Here is a 26,140-nt window from a genome sequence, read left to right as displayed (position 1 = left end):
GCATCATTTCTACCAGTGATAATATGATGAGCTCACATTAATAATCGCTCAGATTCAGCAGGCTAATCTGCTCTGGCCTGAATCAGGGCAAGATTCACTCGACTCAACCACACAACCCTTTAACAGCAAAGCGGCGGCATGGACTTTTCTCCGTAATTGTGTGTCTGGGATTATCTGTACGCCAGCCACCGGTCTGAAATCGCAAAGGATTTGTATGGATTTGTCCAGATTATGATCATAATTTATAAAAAAATCATCATCATGATACAGTCATGATTCCAAAGAGAGAGTGAATGCAGGTTTGCATGCTTCATACAAAAAATACGAAAACCATCTCGTATTTCATATTAAAACGTACAGAAAATGCTCTCTAGATACAAATACATCCCATCTATAAAAACCTTTTGATAGATATTTATGTATGAGTGTGTATATACACACACACACACACACACGCATTGTATGTACATAATACGTTTTAATGCTGCCATACAAAACCTGTGATACCTATAAAATTGACGTTGGGTTTGTAATTTCTTTGAATTCTGATGAAGAAGCTATGGTGCGTGTTTGCATATATTATTTGGGGGCAATGGGGTAAAATAAAACAGGACACCTGTGTGACCATGTGACAACTCCCTTGATGCAGTGGCCAGACTGCACAGAGAGCCATACTACTGCATTAAATCTGTGCACCATTTACATGTCCAATAAGATAAACTATATCTAAATATTTTTAAGTAAAGGAGATTAATGGTCTGTGACAATCTGTTGATGTCCAAAATGTCCTAAAAGTACATTAAAAACAAATCTAGTTTTGTCCAGTGTACAAATATTGCACATAACGGTTAACCTTTTAAACTGTAGGTCATCGGCGCCGACTACAGTCATGTCCACGGGGACCAGGTCAATCGGCGTAGAAAACAGTAGTTATGCGCAGTAGTCACAATATTAAAAATACCGTTATACTGCCCAGACTGAGCTGCATCTAGCGGTAATACTGTTCTGGTGATGCCCGGCACACTTGCATAGGAAATATAACAGGGTATGTAATTAAACAGGGTAAAAAACAGACATACACTCTGGTCTTCGGTAGGGAAGTAGTGAAGCTGCTGACCCCTGGTCTTCTCTCACTAGTAGCAATTGTGAACATAAAAAAATCATATAAAACAGGAGCTGAGAGGTCAGCATTCCATCACACACTGCATGGGCAGCTCCAAGCAGGGTCGAACTTGGGCAGATGTACAGTATCACTGGTATCCATGTTCCACCATGTGTTTGGCCCCCCAGGTAAATCCTCTTCATGGTGGAATTATGGATCCAAAGAACATCAAAGCTGAGAGAAGCAGGTGTTCCTAGAAATGTGTACAGACTGAGCAAGGTCCATGATTCATCCATCTGAATGCTACAACACAGTAGCTTCCTCCATGGCATTGACCCATCTGTAGAAGAAAATGAACCGGAGTCTTCAGAATAAGTTAATGAGGTACTGATAAAAGTGCTACAGAAATAATACAAAGATGTGTAAATAGCATGTATGAATTAAATAGTACATTCAGTGAAAGTAATAGGGTTCTGTATTCACAGAACATCACATTTTCTACATTTTGTTATGTTACTGACACATTCCAAAATGGATTTTTTTCCATTAGAATTCGACACACAACACACCATAAAGACAACGTGATAAAAGTTTACTTGAGTTTCTGGCAAATTTATTTGCGCCCATTCCTCTTTGCAGCACCATTTAACCATCCGACGCTTCCCATCCAACCTTCCCAGCAGGTTGGATGGGGAGCGTTGGTGCACATATTTTAAGATCTCTCCAGAGGTGATCAATCAGATTCAAGTCTGGGCTCTGGCTGGGCCACACAAGGACATTCACAGAGTTGTCCTAAAGCCCCTCCTTTGAAATGCTGGCCGTGTGTTTAGGGTCGTTGTCCTGCTTCAGTCTGAGTTCAGCCTCTGGAGCTGGTTTTCATGCAGAATGTCTCTGTACGTTGCTGCAGTCATCTTTTGCACTCTATGCTGTCTAATCTCACAGTTCCTGCAGCTGAAAAACATCCCTACAGCATGATGCTGCCACCACCATGCTTCACTGTAGAGATGGTGTTGGCCTGGTGATGAGTGGTACCTGGTGTCCTCCAAACCTGCCATTCATACCAAAGACTTCAATCTTTGTCTCATCAGACCAGAGAATTTGGCTTCTGATGGTCTGAGAGTCCTTCAGGTGCCTTTAAGGCAAACTACAGGCAGGCTGCCATGTGTCTTTACTAAGGAGTAGCTTCCATTTGGCCACTCTACCATACCGGCCAGATTGGTGAGTTGCTGATGTTTTGTCCTTATTGAAGGTTTTCCTCTGTCCACAGAGGACCTCTGGAGCTCTGACAGAGTGACCATCGGGTTCTTGGTCACCTCCCTGTCCTGGTGGTTTTGAACTTCTTCCACTTACAGATTATGGAGACCACTGTACTCATTGGGACCTTCAAAGCAAACGAACAATCCTGTCTCGGAGGTCTACAGACAATTCCTTTAACTTCATGCTTGGTTTGTGCTCTGACTTGAACTGTGAACTGTGGGACAGGCTTGTGCCTTTCCAAATCAGGTCCAATCAACTGGTTTTCCACAGGTGGACTCTAATTAAACTGCAGAAACATCTCAAGGATCATCAGGGGGAACATGAGGCATCTGAGCTCATTTTTGATTGTGATTTATCTGTTTTTTTTTATTTTTAATACATTTGCCAAAACCTGAAGTAAACCTTTTTTTCATGTCGTCATTATGGGGTGTTGTGTGTAGAATTCTGAGGAAATAAATGCATTTAATCTATTTTGGAATTAGGCTGTAACATAACAAAATGCGGAAAAAGCGGTGCGCCATGAACACTTTCCGGAATGCACTGTACATATCAACCTTTTCAGTTTAGAACAACTTTAAATGTCGGGTGACTTTATATGGCCCCCTTGTGGACAATATAAATGTCAGCTGGTTGCAATTTTTCTATATTAAAAAAAGACATCCCTGTACATCCCAATATCCAGTGATAAACAACGTATTAATGAAGGTGGATTGCTGTGCAGACCTTCTGGCCGAGTGCTTGTCGTCGGCTTTGAAGGTGTAGTACAGAGTCTTCTTGTGGTAGAGCTGGAACACGCCGGACGCCTCGTCTCCCTCTGAGGTGTCTGACAGCTTTACGGTGAAGCCCTGCAGGGGAAGCGTCTCAGATGCCACCTTGTCCTGAAGAGGGAAAATGAAGTGCAAAGGAGATAAATATTGAACTTCTAACTACTAAAAACTTTATGAGGCCAAAGAATAAACGTATGGTGACCAGATGTATGGTGATCAGAAGATACACGTCAGGAGGAACGTTTGAAGTGGACACTGTGGTTAATGTCCCCTGATGTGAATTATATGATCACACTACTGAACAAGTTAATCCACACAAAGCACCTTTTCAGAAGAGAAGACAGAAAAGGAGAGAGAACACAGGAGCTCCCATGCCTACACTAGTCTACTGTAGACGCTGCTCTGACAGAAGATGGTGCCCAGGCTGCCCACAGTGGACAGACAGACAGACAGACAGACGGAGGCACTGGGGGGAAACAAGGAGAGATGTGGGCGGGGCTCTGTTGCCGGCGTGGGAGACTCTGTGTCCCCTCACCTCGCGTGCTTTAAAGGTGTAGAGCACCTTGTCTTTGAGGAGGAACCACAGCCTCTTCCACTTCTTCTTGCTCTTCTTACGCCGCAGCAGGCTGCCGCTCAGGGTTGAGCCCTCGGCTCCGACCGACACCTGCGCCGGGCACCACATGAGAACATTTACAGTTGATACTACGTTCAATTAAACGTTGGAGTTTACTTAACACTAGACAGTATCCTCGGAGTATACTTCATAATTATTAAACACATCATCTGAATCAAACCCGCACGTGTTAGGTTACCACAGCTCTTCACATATGAACACACTCGCCTGTGAACCAGAAGACCCCGGTTCAAACCCCACTTACTACCATCGTGTCCCTGAGCAGGACACTTAACCCTGAGTGTCTCCAGGGGGGGACCATCCCTGTAACTACTGATTGTAAGTCACTCTGGATAAGGGCGTCTGGTAAATGCTGGAAATGTAAAATGTGAACCTGGCAAATATTGTCGAATTTTGAATTTTACTCACATTTGATTAATAAAATGAAGTATACTCCTCCACTGAGCGGTTAATGGCTTTGCATGACTGAGGCAGGAAAGAGAAGTCGAACCTGTGCGAGAGGGGAGGTGCTCTTCCTGCTCCTCCACAGGCTGGGGGGCTGGAAGTTCTGGAAGACGGCGGAGAGGGGCCTGCTGGCCCTGTTACTGCGAGGACTGGCGTTCCCGCAAGGCCGAGGCATGTTACCACCTGCAGGGGGCAGCGGCCGAACACAGATTAACACAGAGGACCAATTCTGGCCACGGGTTATATTAACTACAATACTAATGTAATCAGGGATGTAATCATGCCCAAATCTGCAGACAAATGTATTTATATACCCAAAATATAATTGGTTATGATTGGTATCAAAAACTACAACTTCAATAGCATTTTGTTTCAAAAAATGTATGTATCAGCATGCAATTTTTAATATAAAATTATAATTACAAGATGAAAATGGTAAATGTACCTCTTTTTCGCAGCTTGCTGTAGCAGTGGTCACAGACTTTGGCCATCCTGTCCTTCAGATACTTCAGAGGGTACCTGTTTCTGGAGCAGGAGCGACACACCACCTGTGTTCGGGGAGTTAGAGGAGACCGTGAGCATCTGCAGGGCGAAAAGAAGAAGGCGCCATGATTTCCTCCGCACCTTCCCGCAGGCGTTGCAGTGGTGCCTCCTGAGCGTCAGGCTGAAGTCTGCCGTGCAGTTCATGCACATCATGACGTGTGACACAGGCACCAGGATGGGTGCGGCTTCTCCCAGTGACATCCAGAGCTTCTCACGGGCCTGCAACAGAGTCCACAGTTACAGCTACAAACATCTACATACATGCAGTGAAATATATATTCATACACCCAAATGAACTAATTCCCCCAGGGCATGTGAGAGAGCCGTGTCATTCCTGGGGGAACCTCTCCTCACCTCGCTGGAGCTGCTGAACGTGTTGAGGCCCGCAGCGTGGTCGGCGATGGCGCGACTCAGGGTGTGAAACCAGTCCTCCCGCTCACCACAGGAACTGGGCACGGCCACCGGGACACAGCATGACATTTACTGTGGTTACTTTGCTGTCAAATGCATTGCATGCATGTACATTGCAACTGTGGAATTCTGCATGAAAATGCAAAAGAAACGCTGGATACACAATTAATTGTTAAATGGTGAATATTCGTTTTCTGTAGTGGAAGGATATTAGCGTTATCGTTTATCTGTTTAATATATCAGTACTAACTTTACTAACTCAGTACTTTACAGCTGGAAGGGACTTGATAAAACGGTTCACTCAGCAACCAGACCTGATATAAATCTAAATGAACAGCAATATAACGATGTGACAGATGAAGTGAAAGCTAGTTTGGGTTCAGGACGGATGGATGGAGTGATGAAGGGACGTCGGGCCAGAAAATCTACTCACCTGGCCGACAGGGTGATGGTCACATCTGACACTTCAATCCTGAGAGTGTTGAGCACGTTGTCCACGACTGGCTTACTGATCTGCACGAGCAGAGAGAATCGCGGTGAGAGAGGGCGAGAGGGGGGCGGGGCAGAGGAGGAGGAGGAGGAGACTCACCTTCATCCCTCTCAGAGACAGCGTGTTTTTCAGCCTGTACTTCCCATCCTGCTGAGGGTAAGTGTACAGCATCACATCATTCATCTGATGGGAAAGAAAGAGAAGTACAAAACAAATTTTTTTTTTAAGTTATTGCATTATTAGTTGCATTTATTGCAAAAATGCATTCAGCAATTTCTATCATTTATAAAATAAAATTTAAGGGCACTCGATGTTTATGATATTTCTGTCCCCATGTCTGTGTGAAATCCAACCCCAGGGGGCAGTGTAAGTCTTTAAACCTCTCACTCTTCATATCACGCAGCTTTCTGGAGAAACATCATGCATGTAGTTTGTGGTCCATATTAATTACAAAATGTATGCAGTAAGCATTTCCAGCACACTAATTTAGCATTGCACAAAAGCAGGGACATTGTTTTACTGCAGCCCACATCCGTGGTTCTCGAAAGTTCTAGCAGCAAACTCAACAACAAGAACAAGGCCAAGAACCGCACGCGAGGCGCATTCAGCAGGAAAAGCCCCTCCAGCGTCACTCCCGCTTTACTTAATGCCTCGTAGATTCCACCTGCCACCGTATATATTCCAGCGGTGCCGGTGACATTTTTACGAATTTTTCTCGTTCTAAACACCGTGCCTGGCCTTCACAGCCCGGGCCCAGCGCAGGAAGGCAGGATTCGGTGACCCGCACCAAACATCCTGTAAGGAAGCGGAGTCCTGAAAAACAAGCCCAGTGAGGAACAGCCTCCCAGGGGGGTGGGGTCCGGCCTTGTCCTCGCTCAGCTGTTAATTATTCTAATTCTAGTCGTTTAGCTCAGTTTCCACAGTGCAGAATTAGAATGGTGGACCATTTGAGTAAAGTGAAGGCTATTTGGTCCTCTGGCATAAATTGAGGCCGACTGCATCGCTGATCCAAAGTGTCTTGAGATATTTACCAGAAACAAGTGCCTTGGCTGTTTACTCTTCCGAGAAACTTTCATGAGGGTGCCCTCCTTCACGAACACCTGAAAGCACAGTTCAACAGAGACAGGCCATCAGAGCTTCTGTCCTTTGTAGGCCAGCAGTCCAGAACGTCTCCAGGCGCTCACCCTCCCAGGCTGAAGCAGGGCTCTCCTGCCTCTGATGCTGTACTCAATGTGAACCAGGCGTAGAAGATTCTCCTGCGGGAGAGATGCAGGAAACTCAACCAACGTTACCAATCTGTTCATTTCCTGAAATCCAGCTTCATCTTTCTCAATAACACGGCGCCGACCATCTTCTTCTGGTCAAGATGTTCCTGGCTAAACTGCCTGCAACTCGAAGAGCAGTTGATGGGGAATCCACTAGTCGAGTGAAGGAAGAAATCATGTGAACATTGCCAGAAGGACATTTACACTTTCACAGAGAAGGAAACGTTTTTGTACAGGTGGCTCATGTGGCAATTAAAATAAAGATATTAATCTGCAGTGCTTCGTTGCTTCATTATTAAGATGTTAAGCTGGAAATGGAAACAGGTCAGACTAGCTGGTCACCAGATTCAGCTGAGACTGGTTTACAGGCAGAGATGGACGATGGGCTCACATTAGTAGAAAGATCCAGAGAGACAGACGGAGGCCATGTGAGCCTGTGAAAGCGTCTATGAATGGGAGGAAGAGAGATGAAGAGGAAATGAACCCCAGAGATAGAGGAATCCTGTGTGTGTGTTCGCTTCTTCTCTCACACTGTGCTCTTTGTTCCTGCACACCTGGCCTTTCCATGACGTCATCTTCTCTCGCCCTTACACATATCATCCCACATCCCACACAAACAAAACCAGAAACTCACTCCTTGCTTCAGGCTGTCGTTGGTCTGGTCTGCCACCTCCGTCACGATGACCAAGGCGGCTGAAACGGCAGGAGAAACGGAGGAAGATCAGCTTGGTCTGCATTAAACATCCTGTGTCGAAAAAGCTGGTTAACATGGCCACTTGCTCCACTACCTTGCGTGTCTTCGTACTCTCTGGAGTCGGGCGAGAGGTTGTTCAGGTAATCTGAGACCAAACGGGAAGAGACAGGCGGGTTCGGATGGGGTCGGGTCAGCGGGTCATGTGATGAGGAGCCGGCGGGAGCCTACCTGTGAGCAGCATGCGGTACTGCAGCACCCGGACAATCACCTGCAGCAGCTGGTGCTTCAGAGGGACCGCCACTCCCTCCGCGTTCTGCACCTGCCCAGAACAGACTATATTTACCAAATGATGTTATGGTGATGTTGCTCGGTGGTTTTCTGGCGGCGGGTTAGTAGTGCCTGTTTAGTAGTGACTGATCCTTCTCATATAGAGCTCCGCAGTGTTCGGGACTCAGACACAGTCTCAGGGTTTAAATCTAAACTGAAAACACGTCTCTTTTCTCTGGTCTTCTGTTAAAGTCCCAGACACGGTGTCAATTATTAAGTCCACTTCATCACACAGTCCCCCTGTTAAACACAGACAGTGTTAAACTCACCTAAGTCAGGCTGTCCTAGTTAGGGTACCGGGCAACTGTAGCCCAAACATACCATTAAAGCCACATATTTCTTTACCAGTTCAACGATGCTACCATTCTATACCACTCTACGCTGTGTAACGCTCTATGCTGTGTAATGCTGTATGCTGTGTAATGCTCTACGTTGTGAAACGCTTGTCGCTGTATAGTGCTCTACGCTGTGTAATGCTCTACACTGTATAATGCTCTACATTGTGAAACGCTCTATGCTGTGTAACGCTCTACACTGTGTAATGCTCTACGCTGTGTAATGCTCTACACTGTGTAACGCTCTACGCTGTGTAATGCTGTACGTTGTGTAACGCTCTGCGCTGTATAACGTTCTACGCTGTGTAACGCTCTATGCTGTGTAATGCTCTACACTGTGTAACGCTTTACGCTGTACAATGCTCTACGCTGTGTAACGCTCTACGCTGTGTAATGCTCTACGCTGTGTAACGCTCTACGCTGTGTAATGCTCTACACTGTGTAATGCTCTACGCTGTGTAATGCTCTACACTGTGTAATGCTCTACGCTGTGTAACGCTCTACGTTATGTAACGCTCTAAGCTGTGTAATGCTCTACACTGTGTAACACTCTACGCTGTGTAATGCTCTACGCTGTATAACGCTCTACGTTGTGTAACGCTCTACGTTGTGTAACGCTCTAAGCTGTATAATGCTCTACACTGTGTAATGCTCTACGCTGTGTAACGCTCTATGTTGTGTAACGCTCTACGTTGTGTAACGCTCTACGTTGGGTAATGCTCTACGTTGTGTAACGCTCTAAGCTGTGTAATGCTCTACACTGTGTAACACTCTACGCTGTGTAATGCTCTACGCTGTGTAACGCTCTACGTTGTGTAACACTCTACGCTGTATAATGCTCTACATTGTGAAACGCTCATCGCTGTTACCCATTAAGTATCAGCACATAATGTGAAGAAAAAGGCATTGACAATCATAACCGTAATCGAATCGAATCGTGGGACCAGTGAGTTTTTGATGCATGTTGCTTGATTATGCATATGAACACATATTTGCACATATGAATCTGCAGGTTGCACAGTTGTTTGGCAGCAAAGGCTAAAGCTAATCATGTTAGCTCTGAAAATATCTTGCCAACTGAGGCTCCAGATGGGAAGCAGACATAATGCATTATAGACACTGCAACCTAAACGGCCACAGCAGGATCAAGGTAAAGACACACAAAGAGTCACCTTTGCATAATGCAAGGTCACAGGTGACATCAGTCAGAATATCATTACTTATTGCAAGAGGGGAATACTCTTTACTCTTTATACCATTTTTTTAACAAGAGAGCAACGGAAACAGCCTGAATGAATGAAAAGAGAAATCTATCAGGTCCTAATTGACTTTGACAGGCGTGGAGGAGGCGTGAGATAACAGCGGCGGTGCTGATGGGGGAGAACGCACCACCTCATCAGATCAGCGGAGAGGGAGAAAGGCGCTCCTCCACCCCTCTCATTAACACCACCAGCCAGCATGGGGTGGGAAGAAATCTGATGACCTTGTTGTGCATCCACACACACGTACAGAAGTATTATAATACCAGATTCCCAACAGATTATAGGGGCAAACCTGACTTGTTTTTATCAGATTAAAGCGCTCCGGAAATATAAAAGGAAAAAGGAGCATCACTCAGAGCCAAAGCCCAACCATTAAACCTTTATTTGACTAATTGTGGTGTTGGATTAACTAAATGATTTTTACATGAACGGCACCTCAAGTCAGAAGAACAACAAGATAAAACCATGGATCTATATCTCATGAATGAGCATTAATAATAAAAAAGCAGGTTTTGACACTAAACTGAAGCGCATTTCTTCTGAATGTGACAGGCTGTACTTTTCACTTCAAATTATTTGAAGATGATACGATGATGTTTCATTACTTTCATTCATAAGTAGATATTTTAAGGTTTCCTTCCATGTCAATATGATATTCGTGTTTTCAGAATTTTATGGTGTTGATAAGGAAATTAGAACAGCATTACTATTTTCTTTTTGATTTATGGTGATGAATGTATTGAACATATTAAAATGTTATACCAAATATGTCTAAAATTCCTTTAGATTAAAATATATTAGCAAACAACTAATTTAAGGTAAAGTCAAGAAAAAAAATATCTACACGTCTTAATGCATTCAACATTTGTGAGTTACAATACGACCGTATCATTATAAATATACAACCACACACAGTGAATGTTGTCATCACAGGAGGGAGCTGTGGCCTTCGGGCGCACACACACCTGCCATAACACTCCTCCTCCCTCTGTGCTGTCCTAAAGCCCTTAATTTGTCCCTCTTTATGCTATCGGCCTGTCCTTATTGCATTATGTGATTCATGTGCGAGAATAAAGAGGCGGCGTCATTAAAAGCTCTCGGCGGAGCAGGGCCGGTGCTAAATCGGCCTCCGTTTTGTGCTGAGGGAGCCGGATGGCGTTCAGCTATGGTGGCTTGGCTGACCTAACAAATCACAGTCACGTCCAGCCGCACCGCCGTCTGGGTGCCAGAGCTCATTTAATTTGGGGGGATGTAAAATAAAAAAAAGCAGCTCAGCTAATTAGCTTTTCTCCGCCTCATTACATTGATGCCAAATCTGGGTCCCTCACCATCTTGTACTTCTCTTTATCTCCCTCCGTCCACCTGCAGCGGAGGAGAGGAGCCCCGCCTCCCAATTCCTCCCACGAGCGAGCGAATGTCCACACACACTCGCAACCACGTCAATACCCGGCCCGGTGGAGGTGAGTTTAATCCCATCAAGGTCGCACACTTCGCAATGAAATGACACTTTCACCAAAACCTCAAATAACCGGAGGTGGGGCCAGTTCCCATGTGTGTGAAAATCAGTAAAATTGCACAATAAAACATTATGCATATGGCGAGCCCTTCTTACCGCCGTCATATCCGTCTCGCGCCGAGCTGAAGCCAGGATCAGAGGATGTTGCATAAACGCCGCTCCCATTCAGGGACGTGCGAGAAACCAGCGAAGAAACGAGAGGACAGGAAGGCCGATCCCTAGTACAGATAATCTGGATCAAGCTGGCACGCAGGCCGCCTGTGGGGGTCAAAGGTCGTGTGGCTCTTGACCTGTGGGTCCGTCCTGCAATCCCATATATAAACCAGTCCGACCCCAGTGCTGTAACCCAGATAACAGCTCTTTCACCATTCGTCACAGCCCCGGCAGCGCAGAGTGGACAGTATCAGTGTGGAGAGCCAGATGTTGATGAATATGTATGATCCCACACAGTCAGCCCCTTGTCGCACCGAGATCCTAATCGCGGAGTCACTGAGTCGACCAATCGAGAAGAAGGCGAAATATGTTTCACTTTACGGTTCGCTCATGAATATGCATCACTGGTTGATACAGCGGGTGGTCTCTTCCGCGATGCACCCTGGTGACCATGATGGGAATAATGGGAACAAAAGCAGGGAACTCACATTTAACTCAAAGGGTCGAGGTTATTGCTTACAGTGCGGACGAACAAAACCAATACCCGTGAGGGCATTATGAAAAATTCAAAATGGCCACTCTGACGGTAACTGCTGAACGAAGGTGACTTAACACAAACAATCAACAGTAATTGATTTATTTGTTTGGGGACCGTAGGTGCTGGAGAAAAGATGGGAAATCCATAACCGCATCTCTATTGTTTCACCATTAACTGGCCCTTCTCAGGGCCGACGCTGTTAAATTAATCATGATGTGGTTCTCACTGCCGCCGTCAATGGAGGCATAAATCTCCATCATCTGATTTACGTCACCGAAAAAGACGAAGTCGCGGGTTCCACTTTCCCCAAATCACATCACGGGAAAAGGAACAGAAGGTAGAAGAATATCCGAAGGACCAGAACACACCGCAAAGTCAACTCTGCTACGGTCAAAATGTCCTTTTTCTTAATGAAAGAAATCTTTATGCACATCAGCCACACCATTGCAACCAAGTTGAGACCCCTGATGTTGGGAAGTCTTGGTCTGAACCGGTCTGTAGTAGCTTCAGGTCAGGTACATGTCCTTTCCGTACTATTCGGTGATTGGTAAAAGCGTTATTGGCAGTTTGAAAATCGTTTTTTTTTAAATGTTAATATTTTAATATTATTTTGATTTGCAATTTTCGGCCACCAGCGATACGACGGAGGCGAGAAGCTGGTGATTATTTCCTGATCATTTCCTCGCACGTTTCCCTGTTAGTCAAGACACCCGGGCTTTTAAAAAGAGGTTCCCTTCAGGATGTGACTGAAGCTGATCACTCAAAATCACTAGTATTGATCTGCGGTCACCAATAACTTTAAGGTCACAAGTAAACTGAAACCATAACAATGATGGCACATTGTGTGCAGTTGGTTGTCATTGGCATCAGTCAGAAAAGAGACAGATTTAAATGTGAATAGACAACATCTGAAGGTCAGTCCGCACCTCAAACTGCTTGGCGATGTCCGAGAAGGCAGGACGCTGCGAGCAGCTCTCGTCCAGCAGAGCCATGCGATGGTCGTACTCCGAGATGTAGGCCACGAACGCGGCAAACTCGGCTCGCCGCGTCAGGATGGCGTCCACCACCCTCGGACTTTCCTCCCTGGAGACAGACGTGGAACAAGTCAGACAGCTGATGCCGTTCTCTCCGTCCTGGACAGATGGCGGAGGCGAATGCGAGAGGGACAGTTCCACGTTTTCGATTCAGTCGGTCAGCTGCGGTTAAAGACGGCTGTGGACAGTTAGAGGAACGTCCAGAGGTACATTTCAACTTCACGTATTTTCCTACAAAAAAGACAAACTACAGCACGAACATCTGCCTATTGATTCATTAATAAACCCACAACCACGCAGTCGGTTAAAGGACATTTACTGTCCCATCAGCGGTCCTCCTCAGGCCACTTCTTTAGCGCACAATAAATGAGACTTTTTGGCGTGAGCCGTTTCTCTCACGGAATGACAGTAAAGTAATAAGTGACGGTGTCTTCGCTGGGCTACGTAAACTGGAGAAGATATACGGCCGGGTGTTTGGAGCGGAGAAGATCCACTGGGTGGAAACATTAATTCTGTTACTTATTCTGTCAACGCAAAGATTTCTCATTTAATAACGGTGACAGCGGCGTAATTCAGTGTCAAAAAATATTTCAATATTTCATATTGTGTAGCGTGTGCATAAAACTGAGTAAAGATTCAGTTCCAAGACGTGACTTTTGTCATATGGCACCGTCTGAGGATTTATACCAACCTGACTGGAACATTCCAGTAGATCTTGAAACAGACGCAGAATGGATTTAATCATGGCATTAAATAAAGTTCAATTATTATTATTATCATGTCCAATCTGTCTGAAATTTCCATCTAAAGGACTGATTGGAATGAAAGTATTTATGGAAAAATACCCAGAATGCATTATAATGCATTATAATATAAATGTGTAATTTCCTAACAGAAAGAAATGAATCAATATTTCTGCAAAAGGTCATTATTTATTCTGAATAAAATAAATAACAACATTTTCCAAGCTCTCCCAGCAAGCAAAAGCATGTCTGTAAGATATGCAGGACGGACATTAATGTGTGTGTGTATATATTTTCGATGCAGATTAATGCACGTGCTCTATGATGCTCCTTAAACATTAATTATGATGCCTTGACAAACTTCACTGAATGAAAGATTCTCAAAATATAGCAAGTGACTAGTTGTCACCATTTAAAGACGCTGTATTTGTTGTGAGCTCACCACTGCCTGATGCGATCGTCCAGCTCGCTGAGGAGGCTGCAGTGGAGCTGGTAGATGTGGGGGAGGAGCCCCAGGATCTCCTCCAAACGCTCCTCCTGCAGCACCGGATCCCCATCCTCACCTGCGGCGGCCACCACCGCTGTCCGGAAGTCCTGCAGTCAGGAGAGGTTTCATTGGTGAATGATAAAAAAAGAACAAAAAAGAACAAAAAATATTCCACTTTGCATATATAATCAATGTGGAATATGTGAAGTGTTTCCCTTCCTACATTCAAGTTAAAGGCAACTCGTTTTTTTTTCACCATTTCCTCATTTTTGGAGATGTACCTGCATCTCCATTGGCCAGCAGAAGATAGATTGCTTCTCATCAATTCATGTAACGTAGCTACATATAAAGTCAAGGTGTAAAAATCGATTGAAAACACAGCACAAGGTGCCACCGAGGATGTACCCTGCACCCATCACTTTCACTTTTTACGAATCCTGACATAGAAAATACAAACAGTGCGATAATCCTGTGGCACGTCACCATGGGATCCCGCATTAATCAAACGCCATCGATTTCACCCAAATCACCATTTGTCTGAGCCGCTGTGAATCATCCAGGCTTCTTTATTAGCCCACCAGAGCCCCATGAGAAGGAAATCACCACCCTGGGGCCACAACTCACACGTGGATCTCTGCTTTTAAACAGCAGTAAAAATGGGTTTCCTGGTGAGCAGTTTTGAAGAAGGAAAGAGAGAGAGAGAGAGAGAGAAGCATAACTTCACTTCCCATTTGGGGACAGTGTCTGGAAATTCTTGGTCATTTCTTTTTTTTTGTTGTTGTTGTTGTTCCAAACCAGACAATAGAACAATAGGGGGTCGGCTTTCCTCGCGGCACATGGGAGAAAGGGAGTGTCCGGATAAGGAATGCTGAGAAGGCGATCAATTCCACTACGGCGCGCTCGGCCATCATCAGATAATGCCGCTGCTGATACGGCGTCTACTGTCGGTCGGGAAGATTACTTTCTTACGCTCTCCGGCCACACGGCCAACATCAGCCCAACGTCACTCCTGGAGGAGGCCAAACACGAGACCAAGTGCATTTTGATTAATGGCGTCTATTTCCTGATGCGATATTAACAGCTATTTTTTATTGGCATTACAACCCACAGAGTTCAGCAATCCAAGGGAAAAAACAAATCCACTTTCCTCTTGTTACTCCTTCACGCATCTAATCTACAGCATGATTTAGAGGTGAAATGGACCTTCAAATAAGCCAGTGCATTGGAATCCAGAGCTTTTCAAGGGTAAAAGTATCCTGGCACCACAATTCTCCTTCCAGACCGACATCTACAATTTATAACACAAATTATATGCATTAAAAATGTAGCACATAATGCTGCAATGCAACTGAGGTTATAGAGGACTCCACTGTACGGCCATCATCCGTCCAAACCTTCCCTCAGGGATCTGGACTAGAGACATATTATGACAGCCGGGAGTGGAGAACTAATGAAAAGAAATGAAAAAGAACGGGCGTCTGATGTATGGCAGCATTAACCTTCCACACACATCCAATCCCTGTACACACACCTTCACTGACCTGAGCAGATCCAGCAATAAACCTGTCCCCTTCCGTCCAACAGACTCTGATACTACAAGCATGGCAGGCTGTCCATCTTTCAAATATGGAAATATGTTCACCAGAATGGGCGCGTGCTGGACTGGCGTGAAAGGACTGGACTCCTTCAGGCTGATGCTGGCATGGAAGCCACCATGGATCAGACTTTAAGCTCCAGACTGGGGGACAGGGTGGTGTCCTGTCTTTGCCCGCAGGAAGTGATGTCATTCGTGAGTTTTTGGGGTATGAATTTGTCATTTTTGTTTTTTAATGCATATAAACTTGAATGGAAGTTCTACATGCGCATTGTCGGAGCTGCGAGACTTGGCTGCCCGTGTCCTCCAGTTCTCCTTCCCTGGACAACTTTCAGTAGGTCCTGAATCCTTCACTTGCAACCAAATATATCACATTTACATGTATTAATTGATTTAAAATAACTACTGACTTACCTCTTCAAGATGCTTCAGTGCCTTTACATGTCTGGATATAACCGAGAAAAACACAATCAGTAAAAGTGCAGACAGCAGATATCAGCAGAAGCAGGAGAAGTTTTGCCGAACTAGTGTCTCCTGGCAGACGTGGTGGACTCTCGCATGAATTAGCGCAGACACCGAGGAAGGCGAGGAGGTCGGTGCTGAATACGTTACAGCAGACACTTACTCGCGCTCGGAGTCCACCAGCTCCTTGGCAACGTAGAAGGCTCTGGACCGCCCATCAATCTGTGTGACGGGAACGAGAGTGGAAGGAGATGAATGGACAGAGGGCACGTTTAGAGAGTCTGGGTGGACACTGGTCTCTATTCAACATCCAGAAGACAAGCAGAACAGCGGTTCTTTCTCTTTTTTTGCACGCTGTCAAAACAAGACTGATTGTTTCATTAAAGCAGAACATCAGCGTGAAAGCTTCTGCAAATATGCGCTTTTAAATTCAGATGCATTATGTATGAGTGGCTGTTTTCATGGCAACAGCGAAGCACCTATTGATTTACACGATAATCACTAGCGTCAACTCGCTCAGGTCCCGAAACAAATGGATATACGTTGGTGGGATTTCACCGTATTACAGTTGCATTCTTCAACTGTTTCTAATGGGTTTCTTTTTTACGACTCTAAACGTCATAAAGGCCGCCGGACTGTGAGAACATGCACTGCTGTCCAGACTCTGGCCCCGTTGGGACACGGTTGAGTATTTTCTGTTTTCTAAAAGAAAACAAGGAAGCGTGGGTCACATGTCCAGTGGCCGGCTGGTGGGTGGGGTCCGTCTCAGCATTGTTATAAAATGGCTGCTCGAGGCACCAACGCGTGCCCGATTCAATTCCATTAAATTGTCCTGAAAGTTTGAGAAATGTCACATTTTGTAGAGCCTTTCGTCAGCCTTTCATTCTGTCTCCTAACTAAGATCCCAACCTGTCTGTCAAAGCTATGGTCAGCACATCCATCCTCCTCCTCCGAGGTGCGTCCGTGGTCTTCCTCAGCGGAGAAGCTGGTGGATGCTGGGCACACGGGGAAAGGCTCTGTATAGGCGCTAAAAAGACGGAATGCAGGGCTGAGACACACTTCAGTTATTAATACACTTCTTTTTATAACATGTGTACAGTAGTGACACGGCAGGCTGGGCCAGATTGTAGTGACATTTAGATCTTCTGTTACAGAATGCCCGCAGTGTGGAGGACCACCAGCAGAAGACAAGAGCAGATTCTAGAGGATGATCAACAATATTACATCGTGTTATATTGTGAATGAAGGGCTGTAGGCTAGAAGTGGTAGTAGCCTGGCGGGTAACACACTCACACACTCAGGTTCAAACCCCACTTACTACCATCGTGTCCCTGAGCATTGTGCCTCCAGGGGGACACTGTCCCTGTCACTACTGATGGTAAGGCGCTCTGGATAAGGACGTCTGGTAAATGCTGTAAATATAAATGTTGAATGTTGCTTTTAAAAAGTGAATCAAGTTTTATGGTCAGCTTCTCCATCACTGGAAATACTAGAGTAAATGTTACAGTATGCCAGTGAAAAACAAAATACATCTAACAAAAATGTAATAAACACATTTCATTACTTATTAAGATGACTTATCTCATAAACCAATGAAAGCAGAATTCTAGAACCATGCGGAGCCGAACAGATGTGTTTTCCAGACAGCTACGCTCCCTGCTGTTTTACGCTGCGTCTGCAAGTGCATTTCAGTTTACATTAAACGTTCTCATCCTACATCATTACACCATCAGCCTCACCTCTAATCACATCTCTTCAGCAAGGCAATTATGGCAGGAATCACAGCTTTCTTCCACAAATCTCTCTTATGGTGCCCCAGTGCTTTAATTGACATCGGAAAAGACTGCGTGTACTTTTCTAGAACAGACATATACGTTCCCTACATGTGATGGGTTTGTGAGAGCCAGTAACATGTTGCTCATTTAACTCAAACATCAAGAATTTAAATATGCATTAGGCCACTGCCACTGTTTTCTGCAGCTGTAATAGTGCTTTTACCGACTCAAGTCAACAATCACAGTAAAAACGAGGTCTGAAAGTGTTTGGATGTGTGAATGTCCATGAAAGAAATAAGGTGCAATGAGAAGCAGGATATTTTTATTATTATATGCACCTATGAAACGCGCCTGTTGGTGTTGGTAGTGGGCGTGGCCATGGAAACTGGAATTAAAGCGCCTGATAACCTGCATGTTGGTAGTGGGCGTGGTCACGTTTGTGTATAGGGGGTATTAGGAGTGTAGAGAACGGAGGGAACCAGAGGAGAAAGGGAGGAGATGAGCGTGTCACATATTGACAAGACAGGTAAAATCTGTCAGATTCAGGCAGTAGGGTGGTGAGAGCTGTCAATCATGCCTACAGACTCCTCCCCTTTTTAAACTTTGTAAAAACACCATTAGGGTTGGGTGGCTGGGTGATTCTATATACATACAGATGGCCAGTCAATTCTTGTTTCTGTCAGTTTCCTTCTGTAAATTGTTTTTAAAAGCAAGTGGGGGAAAAACCCTGGAATATGCCCCCCCACCCCAAAAAAAAAAAAAACAGAGGCCAGACAGAAGGGACAAGGATTTTAAGAAAAGCATTAAAAGCACCAAACTGGGAACAATGACAACAACAACATGTCCTGCAGTTCAGACCTTTCCTGACAGTGCCACACCTCGTCTTGTTGTTCAGGTCGCAGGGGAGTCTGGGAACTTCGGGTTGCCTGTCTCCACCCCAACAGAGTGACCCCATCCCCCTTGCCCTTGTCCTGCATTTCCTGTAAACAGTGAGGTGGAAGCTCATAGGCAGGACGCTTCCTCCCCGGGGATGACCTGGCAATGACCTCAGCGCCACTGGCACCCTGCTCGTCCCACGCCCTGACCACCACGCCCGTAATAATACACACTGTACCCCGCGTACAGCAAGCTTCAGTGGAGTCCATCACTATTAATAATTATAATAATCCGGCCGTAAATACGTCTTTCAGTCTTTTATAGACAAAATGAACATGACATCACGCTCTAACAAGTTTGGGAGTCTAAGGCCCCGTCCACACGAGAACGTATTCCTCTAAAACGAGAATAATTCTACCCGATCTGGCCTGGCGTCCACACAGAGACGCCGTTTCAGGGGACCCAGGACGGTTATTTTCCAGAGTGAATTTCTCTTCTCCACGTATCCGGGAAAAGAGAGTTTTTTTGGTGAAAATGCTGACGTATCAGCCCAACCTCCAACCCGACCTATAAACCCAAACAGGTCCTACACACAACAATGCAGGAGAACACGTTCATGTTTGTGCTGCAGAAGCTACGCAACATTTACAGCATTTACCAGACGCCCTTATCCAGAGCGCCTTACAATCAGTAGTTACAGGGACAGTCCCCCCCTGGAGACACTCAGGGTTAAGTGTCCTGCTCAGGGACATGATGGTAGTAAGTGGGGTTTGAACCTGGGTCTTCTGGTTCATAGGTGAGTGTGTTACCCACTAGGTCACTACACAAAATCCTCTCTACGTTGCACATTTCTAATGAAAAGACGTGGCTGGAGAACAACAACGTTTTTAACGGGACACCGGTGGCCTGGCATTTAAGGCCCCGTAATCAGAAGGTTAGAATCCCGATCTGCCAAGGTCCCGTCCCCACACGCTGCTCCCCGGGCACCTGTCATGGTGCCCACTGCTCACCAAGGGTGATGGTTAAATACAGAGGACACGTTTCACCGTGTCACCGTGTGCTGTGCTGCAGTGTCTCACAATGACAATCACTTCACTTAACTCACCGTGGAGGAGAACTGTCCAAACAAGGAGCGGGGAGCTCCAGCGCCACCTACAGGTGTAGAGGGGGTTAAAACAGCGTTCGGGACGTTCTCTGCATCTTCGTGTGGACTACAACATTTCAGACAAAGCTCCTGTCTGGACGCAAGTTTTGGAGAAACCAGAAACCCGTGTTAGAGAAGCGCGTTGCTGTGTGGGCGGGGCCTAAAGTCCAATGTTAGGAGCACATCCATTGAGATCAAAAAATAAAAAATAAAATGTAAACAGACACGTAGACAGACAGACAGGCCATTCAACTGACCCGGACGGAGGTCAGATGATCCAGACCTGACATTGTACATCATACTGCCAGAGAGAAGCCTGAGGGCGTTTCCACAAGAATCTTCTACAAGAAGCAAGCCGAGAAATCATATCCTGCTGCAGCAACCTTCACGTCCTCGATCTGCGCCTTGTGCTATATGACATCACAAAAAATAAATGTCATGTGTGTAGATATGTGACCTTCTCCTTGAACTAAGCCACCGGCGCAGGTTAAAAAACTGTCACCTCTCCGGTCCTGCAGCCTGGAAAGGCGGCAATGTCAACCGTTCTCTCAAAAAACGAGAAGAAAAGGCGAAAAGAAAGGGACTTCCCCGGGGGAGGAGAGGCGGCGGCCTTTTTACAGATTGCAGCTTCACAATGAGGCCAATCAATAACGTCACTCAGAGAAAAGAGCGGCGGCCTGGAGATCACTGTCAGCGTAATGGAAGAAGGTCTCGGTGGTCTCCAGCGGAACGTGGCGGAACCGGCGTGTTCTGTAAGAACGGTGTCCAGGCCGTTATTGACCACGGGACCAGGGCTCTACGTGGGACGGATACGTCTAATTACGACTCAGGGGCGGGTTTACAAAGTTTCTCCCGCCGTCTTATGCCGCTATAAATCCACGTCCCCCCAGGGTCCAATAACCGCTTGAGACCCAGAAGAATCTGCTTTAATGGCGCCAGCTCGAACCTTCACCGGGGTGCTTTCTGCACCCCCTCTCCTTTCTAATAAGATCGTGTAGAAGACGACCGTAATAAAAGTGACATATTGCGCTGACTCGTAATCCACTTTCGGGCTTTTTCTTCTGAGCGGAATCGCGCCGCTGAGGTGGTTCCGTGAGACGCGGAACAGCGCCGGAAAATGAAGGAGGGAGGGCGAGAGGACGAGATAAGCTCTCCCACCAGCACCCAACCATCCAGGACATTTTACACGCTTTGTCACTGTGAAAGTGAAGTAATTGTCGTGGTGAAGCACAGCAGCACACGGTGACACAGTGATACGTGTCCTCTGCATTTAACCATCACCCTGTGTGAGCAGTGGGCACCATGACAGGCGCCCGGGGAGCAGCGTGTGGGGACGGTATAGTTATAAAAGCTTGATTTAACCCAGAACAGAAAGTAGACGATGACTTTTATCCACCTGGGACCCCCAAACCCCTGATTAAGTATGGGGAACCTTCCATTCTGAACAGATAGTATAAATGTAAAATGATCTCACATACCTTTCAGCCTCCTGCTCAGACGGTTGGGACTTGTTCTCAATTCCAGCGAGACTGTTCATGTCCACATAGCCATCGTTCTCGTTGGCAGGAGCGATGGTCCGCGCAGGGTCGTCGAAGAACTCTGTGATGGTGACGGCCCGCGTTGGACGTCCTGTGGGGATCTGGATGTTCTCGTAGTCAGAGCTCATGGCAGGAATGTTCTCGTAGTCGGACGTGTCGGCGCTGGGAAAGGAGATGGAGCGGGGCTTGGTGAGCGGCAGCGGCATGAACGGAGGACGCGAGCGGTCCTCAAAAGACTCCACTCTGGAGACGCGCCTGCTGCCGTACGTCTTTGGGACGCCCTTCCTCGTCTGTCTGTCCTTGTAGAGCTCGAATGGTGCAGGCAGCTCAGGTGTCCACGGCTGGTTTCCAATGCGAGTCTGGAGCTGAGGCGAGCTGCTGGTGCTCCTGTGGTCCAGTTCTAGGACTCGTGTGGGCCCATGGTGGCTGGACTCAGAAGAAGACCGCGATGAGCGCACGCTGCCGTCCCCGTGGCTCTTGTTCTCATTTTTCCTCCTGAACTTCAGAGCCAGGAAGCGTTTGAAGGAAGTTTTTTTCTTCTTGGGCTTCTCGGTGGACTCGTGTTGGATCAAAAGCGATGGTGAGCTTTTGGTGACAGGCCTCTTGGTGATGTAAGCCAACTCAAATGGAGGTGGGATGTCAACCAGAGAGGTGGGGGTGGACACGCCGCTGGAAGACTGGTGGCTTCTCTGAGAGAAACTACCGGAGGAAGTAATGACGCACGGTAGGGAGAGGGTGTCATCTTTCCTTTTCAATCTGTCCTCGTCCTTTGGGGAGTGGTCACCCTCGCGCTGGGCAGCCATTGGGTCACGACCTTCCACAGAGTACGAGCGAGGGTACAGCAGGAAACGCCTCGGCTTCAGGGTCGGGATCATGCGATTCACCTCAGGCGCTTCCGAATGCTTCAGAGGATCTCCGTTTTGGTCTAAGGCCACGGTGTAATATTCATGGGTCTCCTCAGGGACAGTCTCAGGGACGTATCCCGGCACCTTCCCAGACAGCGAGCGCGACCGAGTGACGATACTCTTCCTGTCCAGAGAGATGAAGTTTTCGCCCTCAGAGTCAAGCCCTGCCTCCTCGTAAATGTGCTCCTCGCTCTCTGTGTCTGAGTCCTCGAAAAAAGGCACGATGTGGCAGTCCAGGTCCTCAATGTCCTCTTCAAACGCCTCTGTGGTGTGGGCAAAAACCACGCGATTGGTCAGTTCAGGAGTTCTGCCCAGGTCGAGGTCCACTGGCACGGTGATGTTGCATAGTCTGAGGCGGGGTTGGCAGCTGCTCCTCAGACTCTGGACACCTTGGTCCTGCTTGCCGGTGCTCTGGCCTTTGCTCTTCCACTCCATGTTGATGGAGAGCTGGTCATCTTCATCGCCAATCTCCACATAGTCCTCAGAAGAGGGACACTCCAAATGCCGCATGTCATCTTCATCGCGGCAGAAGCCGTCATCTATGTCCGCATAGTCATTCGCCGCATCGCTTTCCGTGGCGGTCTCTCCTCCATCTTGGGGTTGTTGGTCATCGGGGTTGTCATGGGCTAGAACCTCCTCGACTCCACCCTCAGGATTTGAAGTGCCCACTGTCACCTGCTCATCAGAAGCGTTTGGCTCTTCGTCATCACTCTCCATGATGTCAGGGTCTGCAGTCTCCTCCAGGTCTGCAGGCACCACCTCAATGACAGAGTAAGGCTCAAACATGTCGTCCATCATGTCGGAGAACCTGTACCGCCCTGATGGATCTTTGGTGGCGCGCTCCGGCTGCCATGTGCTGGTGTCATCCTGTGGCCCAATCACGTCATAGGGATACTCCTCATTCCAGGTCGCTGGCCCATGCTGAGAACATCGTGAACTGGGGCTTGGTCTGCTGAGGGAGGAGCTGATATCGCCGCCATTTGGCTCCTGCATCGCATCTCCGGTGCCTCCGTCCGCCTCTTCTGAATTGCTGCCGTGCCTGTTTACGCTCTGTTTGTCGTCCCCCTCCCCTGTCTCAGAGGACGTCTCACCACACACGCTCTCAGCAGGTTCTCCAGATGTCTTCTCGTGATCAGAGCCCTTGAGAAACTGCCCGCTATCAGTCCCATCTGCATCATCGCAATCTTCAGCTAACGTCAAGCAATCAGCACCATCACTCTTCCCCTCTTCATCATCCTCCTCGTCTCTCTCCAACACCTCATCATGGTGAAGCTCTGGATGGTTATTCACGTCCTCCTCAGACAGGCAATGTTCATCTGACTCATCTATGGCCTCGGACTCATCCTCCTGCTCCAGATCCATTCCAGAACCTCCATTGCCCAGGCGACTACGTCTGTGTTCATCCTCCAGTTCTGGGGGCAGCCTGGGTTTGGGGGCAACAGGAGGTTTAGGGCCTTGGGACGGGGCACAGGGTCTTGACATGAGGGCTGAAAGCACCGTACTTGTCAGAGGACTTCAAACGAAGGTGGAGGAGCCTGAAGCTGCTTCTGTCAATCTTAACAACAGAAAGAAGAATGAAGAAATAAATTCAGTGAAAAGTGTGGGGTTCAGATGCTCAGATGTCACAGAGACGCTAATCTGTGCTGACAAGATGGGCGTTTACCAGGGATGTTCATTAAGACCTCATTAAAGGCAGCTCCTCCTTCCCTTGGAATTCTGATGATTGATCTGTTCATTTATTGATTGACAGGAACAGCTGATGCAACCAAATGAAGATTTGATGTATTTTCCTATTTAACTGGATCACGATGCACCACCTTCCTGTTATTTCGAGCACCCACCTTGACGCACGTCCTCTCAAACTGTCTCTCTTTCCTCTCAATCATTGTCTCAGGGCTGAGATGTTGTTCTTCAGTCTCCTGGACCAACTCTTCCCACAGGAAGAACCCAGGAGCAGGGCAGTAACAGCCAGATATTAAACCCTCCTTCTCTTCTCTAAAATTCTTTATAAATGTTTTTATACATTTTTAATGTATAAAAACCGGTAAACGGTATTTTTTAGTGCAAATATGTCCCCTTCTAAAATGTAAAATGTAGATAGTTCATAAAAACTTTATATTGTCGGGACAAAAAAAAAAAAAAAACAGCGCGCGTTTTTGCATGAAACACTCCGTCCTGCATTTGAATAAAGATGATTTTTTTAAAAGTAAAATCTCGAACTCTTCATACTTACGGTGACTTGACTGTCAACTGCCGGTGTTCATTTTCATGTCTCGTCCGCCGCCGCAGCACAAATATTCCCGCTGCTTTCTATTATAAATCTGGTTCCGCCGAATCCAGTCTTGTCACTTCATTCCGATCACGTTTTCCAACGAATCCAAAAGTTTAAAACGTGAAAAATAACCGAAAAACGTGTTTTAAAGATAAAACGTGCGACAAATGTCGCTCCGCGCGCGCTGCGCACCAGTGGGTGAAAAGGACTGCGCGCGCTTCCTTTACCCGGGCGGCGGGGTCCAGTGACCAACCCACCCAGCATCATTATACAGACCAAACCCACCCAGCATCATAATACAGACCAAACCCACCCAGCATCATAATACAGACCAAACCCACCCAGCATCATTATACAGACCAAACCCACCCAGCATCATAATACAGACCAACCCACCAGCATCATAATACAGACCAAACCCACCCAGCATCATTATACAGACCAAACCCACCCAGCATCATAATACAGACCAAACCCACCCAGCATCATAATACAGACCAAACCCACCCAGCATCATTATACAGACCAAAACCCACCCAGCATCATATACAGACCAAACCCACCCAGCATCATTATACAGACCAAACCCCCACCCAGCATCATTATACAGACCAAACCCACCCAGCATCATTATACAGACCAAACCCACCCAGCATCATAATACAGACCAACCCACCCAGCATCATAATACAGACCAACCCACCCAGCATCATTATACAGACCAAACCCACCCAGCATCATTATACAGACCAAACCACCAGCATTCATTAATCCAGACCAAAAACCCACCCGCATCATAATACAGACCAAACCCACCCAGCATCATTATACAGACCAAACCCCACCCAGCATCATATATACAGACCAAACCCACCCAGCATCATTCAATACAGACCAAACCCACCCAGCATCATAATACAGACCAAACCCACCCAGCATCATTAATACAGACCAAACCCACCCAGCATCATATACAGACCAAACCCACACCAGCATCATTAATACAGACCAAACCCAACCCAGCATCATTATACAGACCAACCCACCCAGCATCATAATTACAGACCAACCCACCCAGCATCATAATACAGACCAAACCCACCCAGCATCATTATACAGACCAAACCCCACCCAGCATCATAATACAGACCAAACCCACCCAGCATCATAATACAGACCCAAACCCACCCCAGCATCATTAATACAGACCAAACCCACCAGCATCATTATACAGACCAAACCCCCAGCATCATTATACCAGACCAAACCCACCCAGCATCATAATACAGACCAAACCCACCCAGCATCATTATACAGACCAAACCCCAACCCCAGCATCATAATACAGACCAAACCCACCCAGCATCATAATACAGACCAAACCCACCCAGCATCATTATACAGACCAACCCACCCAGCATCATAATACAGACCAAACCACCCAGCATCATTATACAGACCAAACCCACCCAGCATCATAATACAGACCAAACCCACCAGCATCATAATACAGACCAAACCCACCCAGCATCATTAATACAGACCAAACCCACCCAGCATCATTATACAGAC

General features: G+C 46.7%; 1 protein-coding gene across 3 annotated transcripts; it reads right to left on the bottom strand.

The window, feature by feature from the left end:
• Window positions 1–528: 528 nt before the first annotated feature.
• On the bottom strand, window positions 529–24,761 carry LOC114801232 (FYVE, RhoGEF and PH domain-containing protein 5-like). Of its 3 annotated transcripts, none has more exons than XM_028999275.1 (21): window positions 24,530–24,761; window positions 21,332–23,851; window positions 16,968–17,085; window positions 16,222–16,280; window positions 16,011–16,041; window positions 13,958–14,109; window positions 12,665–12,821; window positions 7,836–7,926; window positions 7,702–7,752; window positions 7,548–7,606; window positions 6,833–6,904; window positions 6,680–6,748; window positions 5,748–5,831; window positions 5,592–5,671; window positions 5,102–5,195; window positions 4,829–4,966; window positions 4,650–4,752; window positions 4,251–4,387; window positions 3,662–3,790; window positions 3,083–3,237; window positions 529–1,442 (listed from the first exon to the last, which is right to left on the bottom strand). In XM_028999275.1, exons 2-21 carry the CDS (start codon window positions 23,776–23,778, stop codon window positions 1,406–1,408), a joined length of 4,263 nt encoding a protein of 1,420 aa, XP_028855108.1. In that variant the 5' UTR covers window positions 23,779–23,851; window positions 24,530–24,761; the 3' UTR covers window positions 529–1,405. The 3 variants fall into 3 exon arrangements, with proteins under 3 accessions (XP_028855108.1, XP_028855112.1, XP_028855111.1); XM_028999279.1 differs by having other exon boundaries at window positions 3,689–3,790; XM_028999278.1 differs by having other exon boundaries at window positions 7,836–7,920.
• Between the last annotated feature and the right edge of the window lie 1,379 nt (window positions 24,762–26,140).

This window comes from Denticeps clupeoides, chromosome 12, assembly GCF_900700375.1.
Source record: "Denticeps clupeoides chromosome 12, fDenClu1.1, whole genome shotgun sequence".
NCBI classification, from domain to species: domain Eukaryota; kingdom Metazoa; phylum Chordata; class Actinopteri; order Clupeiformes; family Denticipitidae; genus Denticeps; species Denticeps clupeoides.
Note: the sequence above shows the minus strand (reverse complement) of the source record. Positions and strands in the feature narration are given on the sequence as shown.

Excerpts from the sequence above, each read along its gene's own strand:
- LOC114801232 (XM_028999275.1), bottom strand. The coding sequence starts at position 23,778 with ATGTCAAGACCCTGTGCCCCGTCCCAAGGCCCTAAACCTCCTGTTGCC. Across the intron at positions 16,281-16,967 it reads ACCATAGCTTTGACAGACAG|ATTGATGGGCGGTCCAGAGC; the intron begins GTTGGGATCTTA and ends CCCGTCACACAG. Across the intron at positions 3,238-3,661 it reads ACACCTTTAAAGCACGCGAG|GACAAGGTGGCATCTGAGAC; the intron begins GTGAGGGGACAC and ends TTCCCTCTTCAG.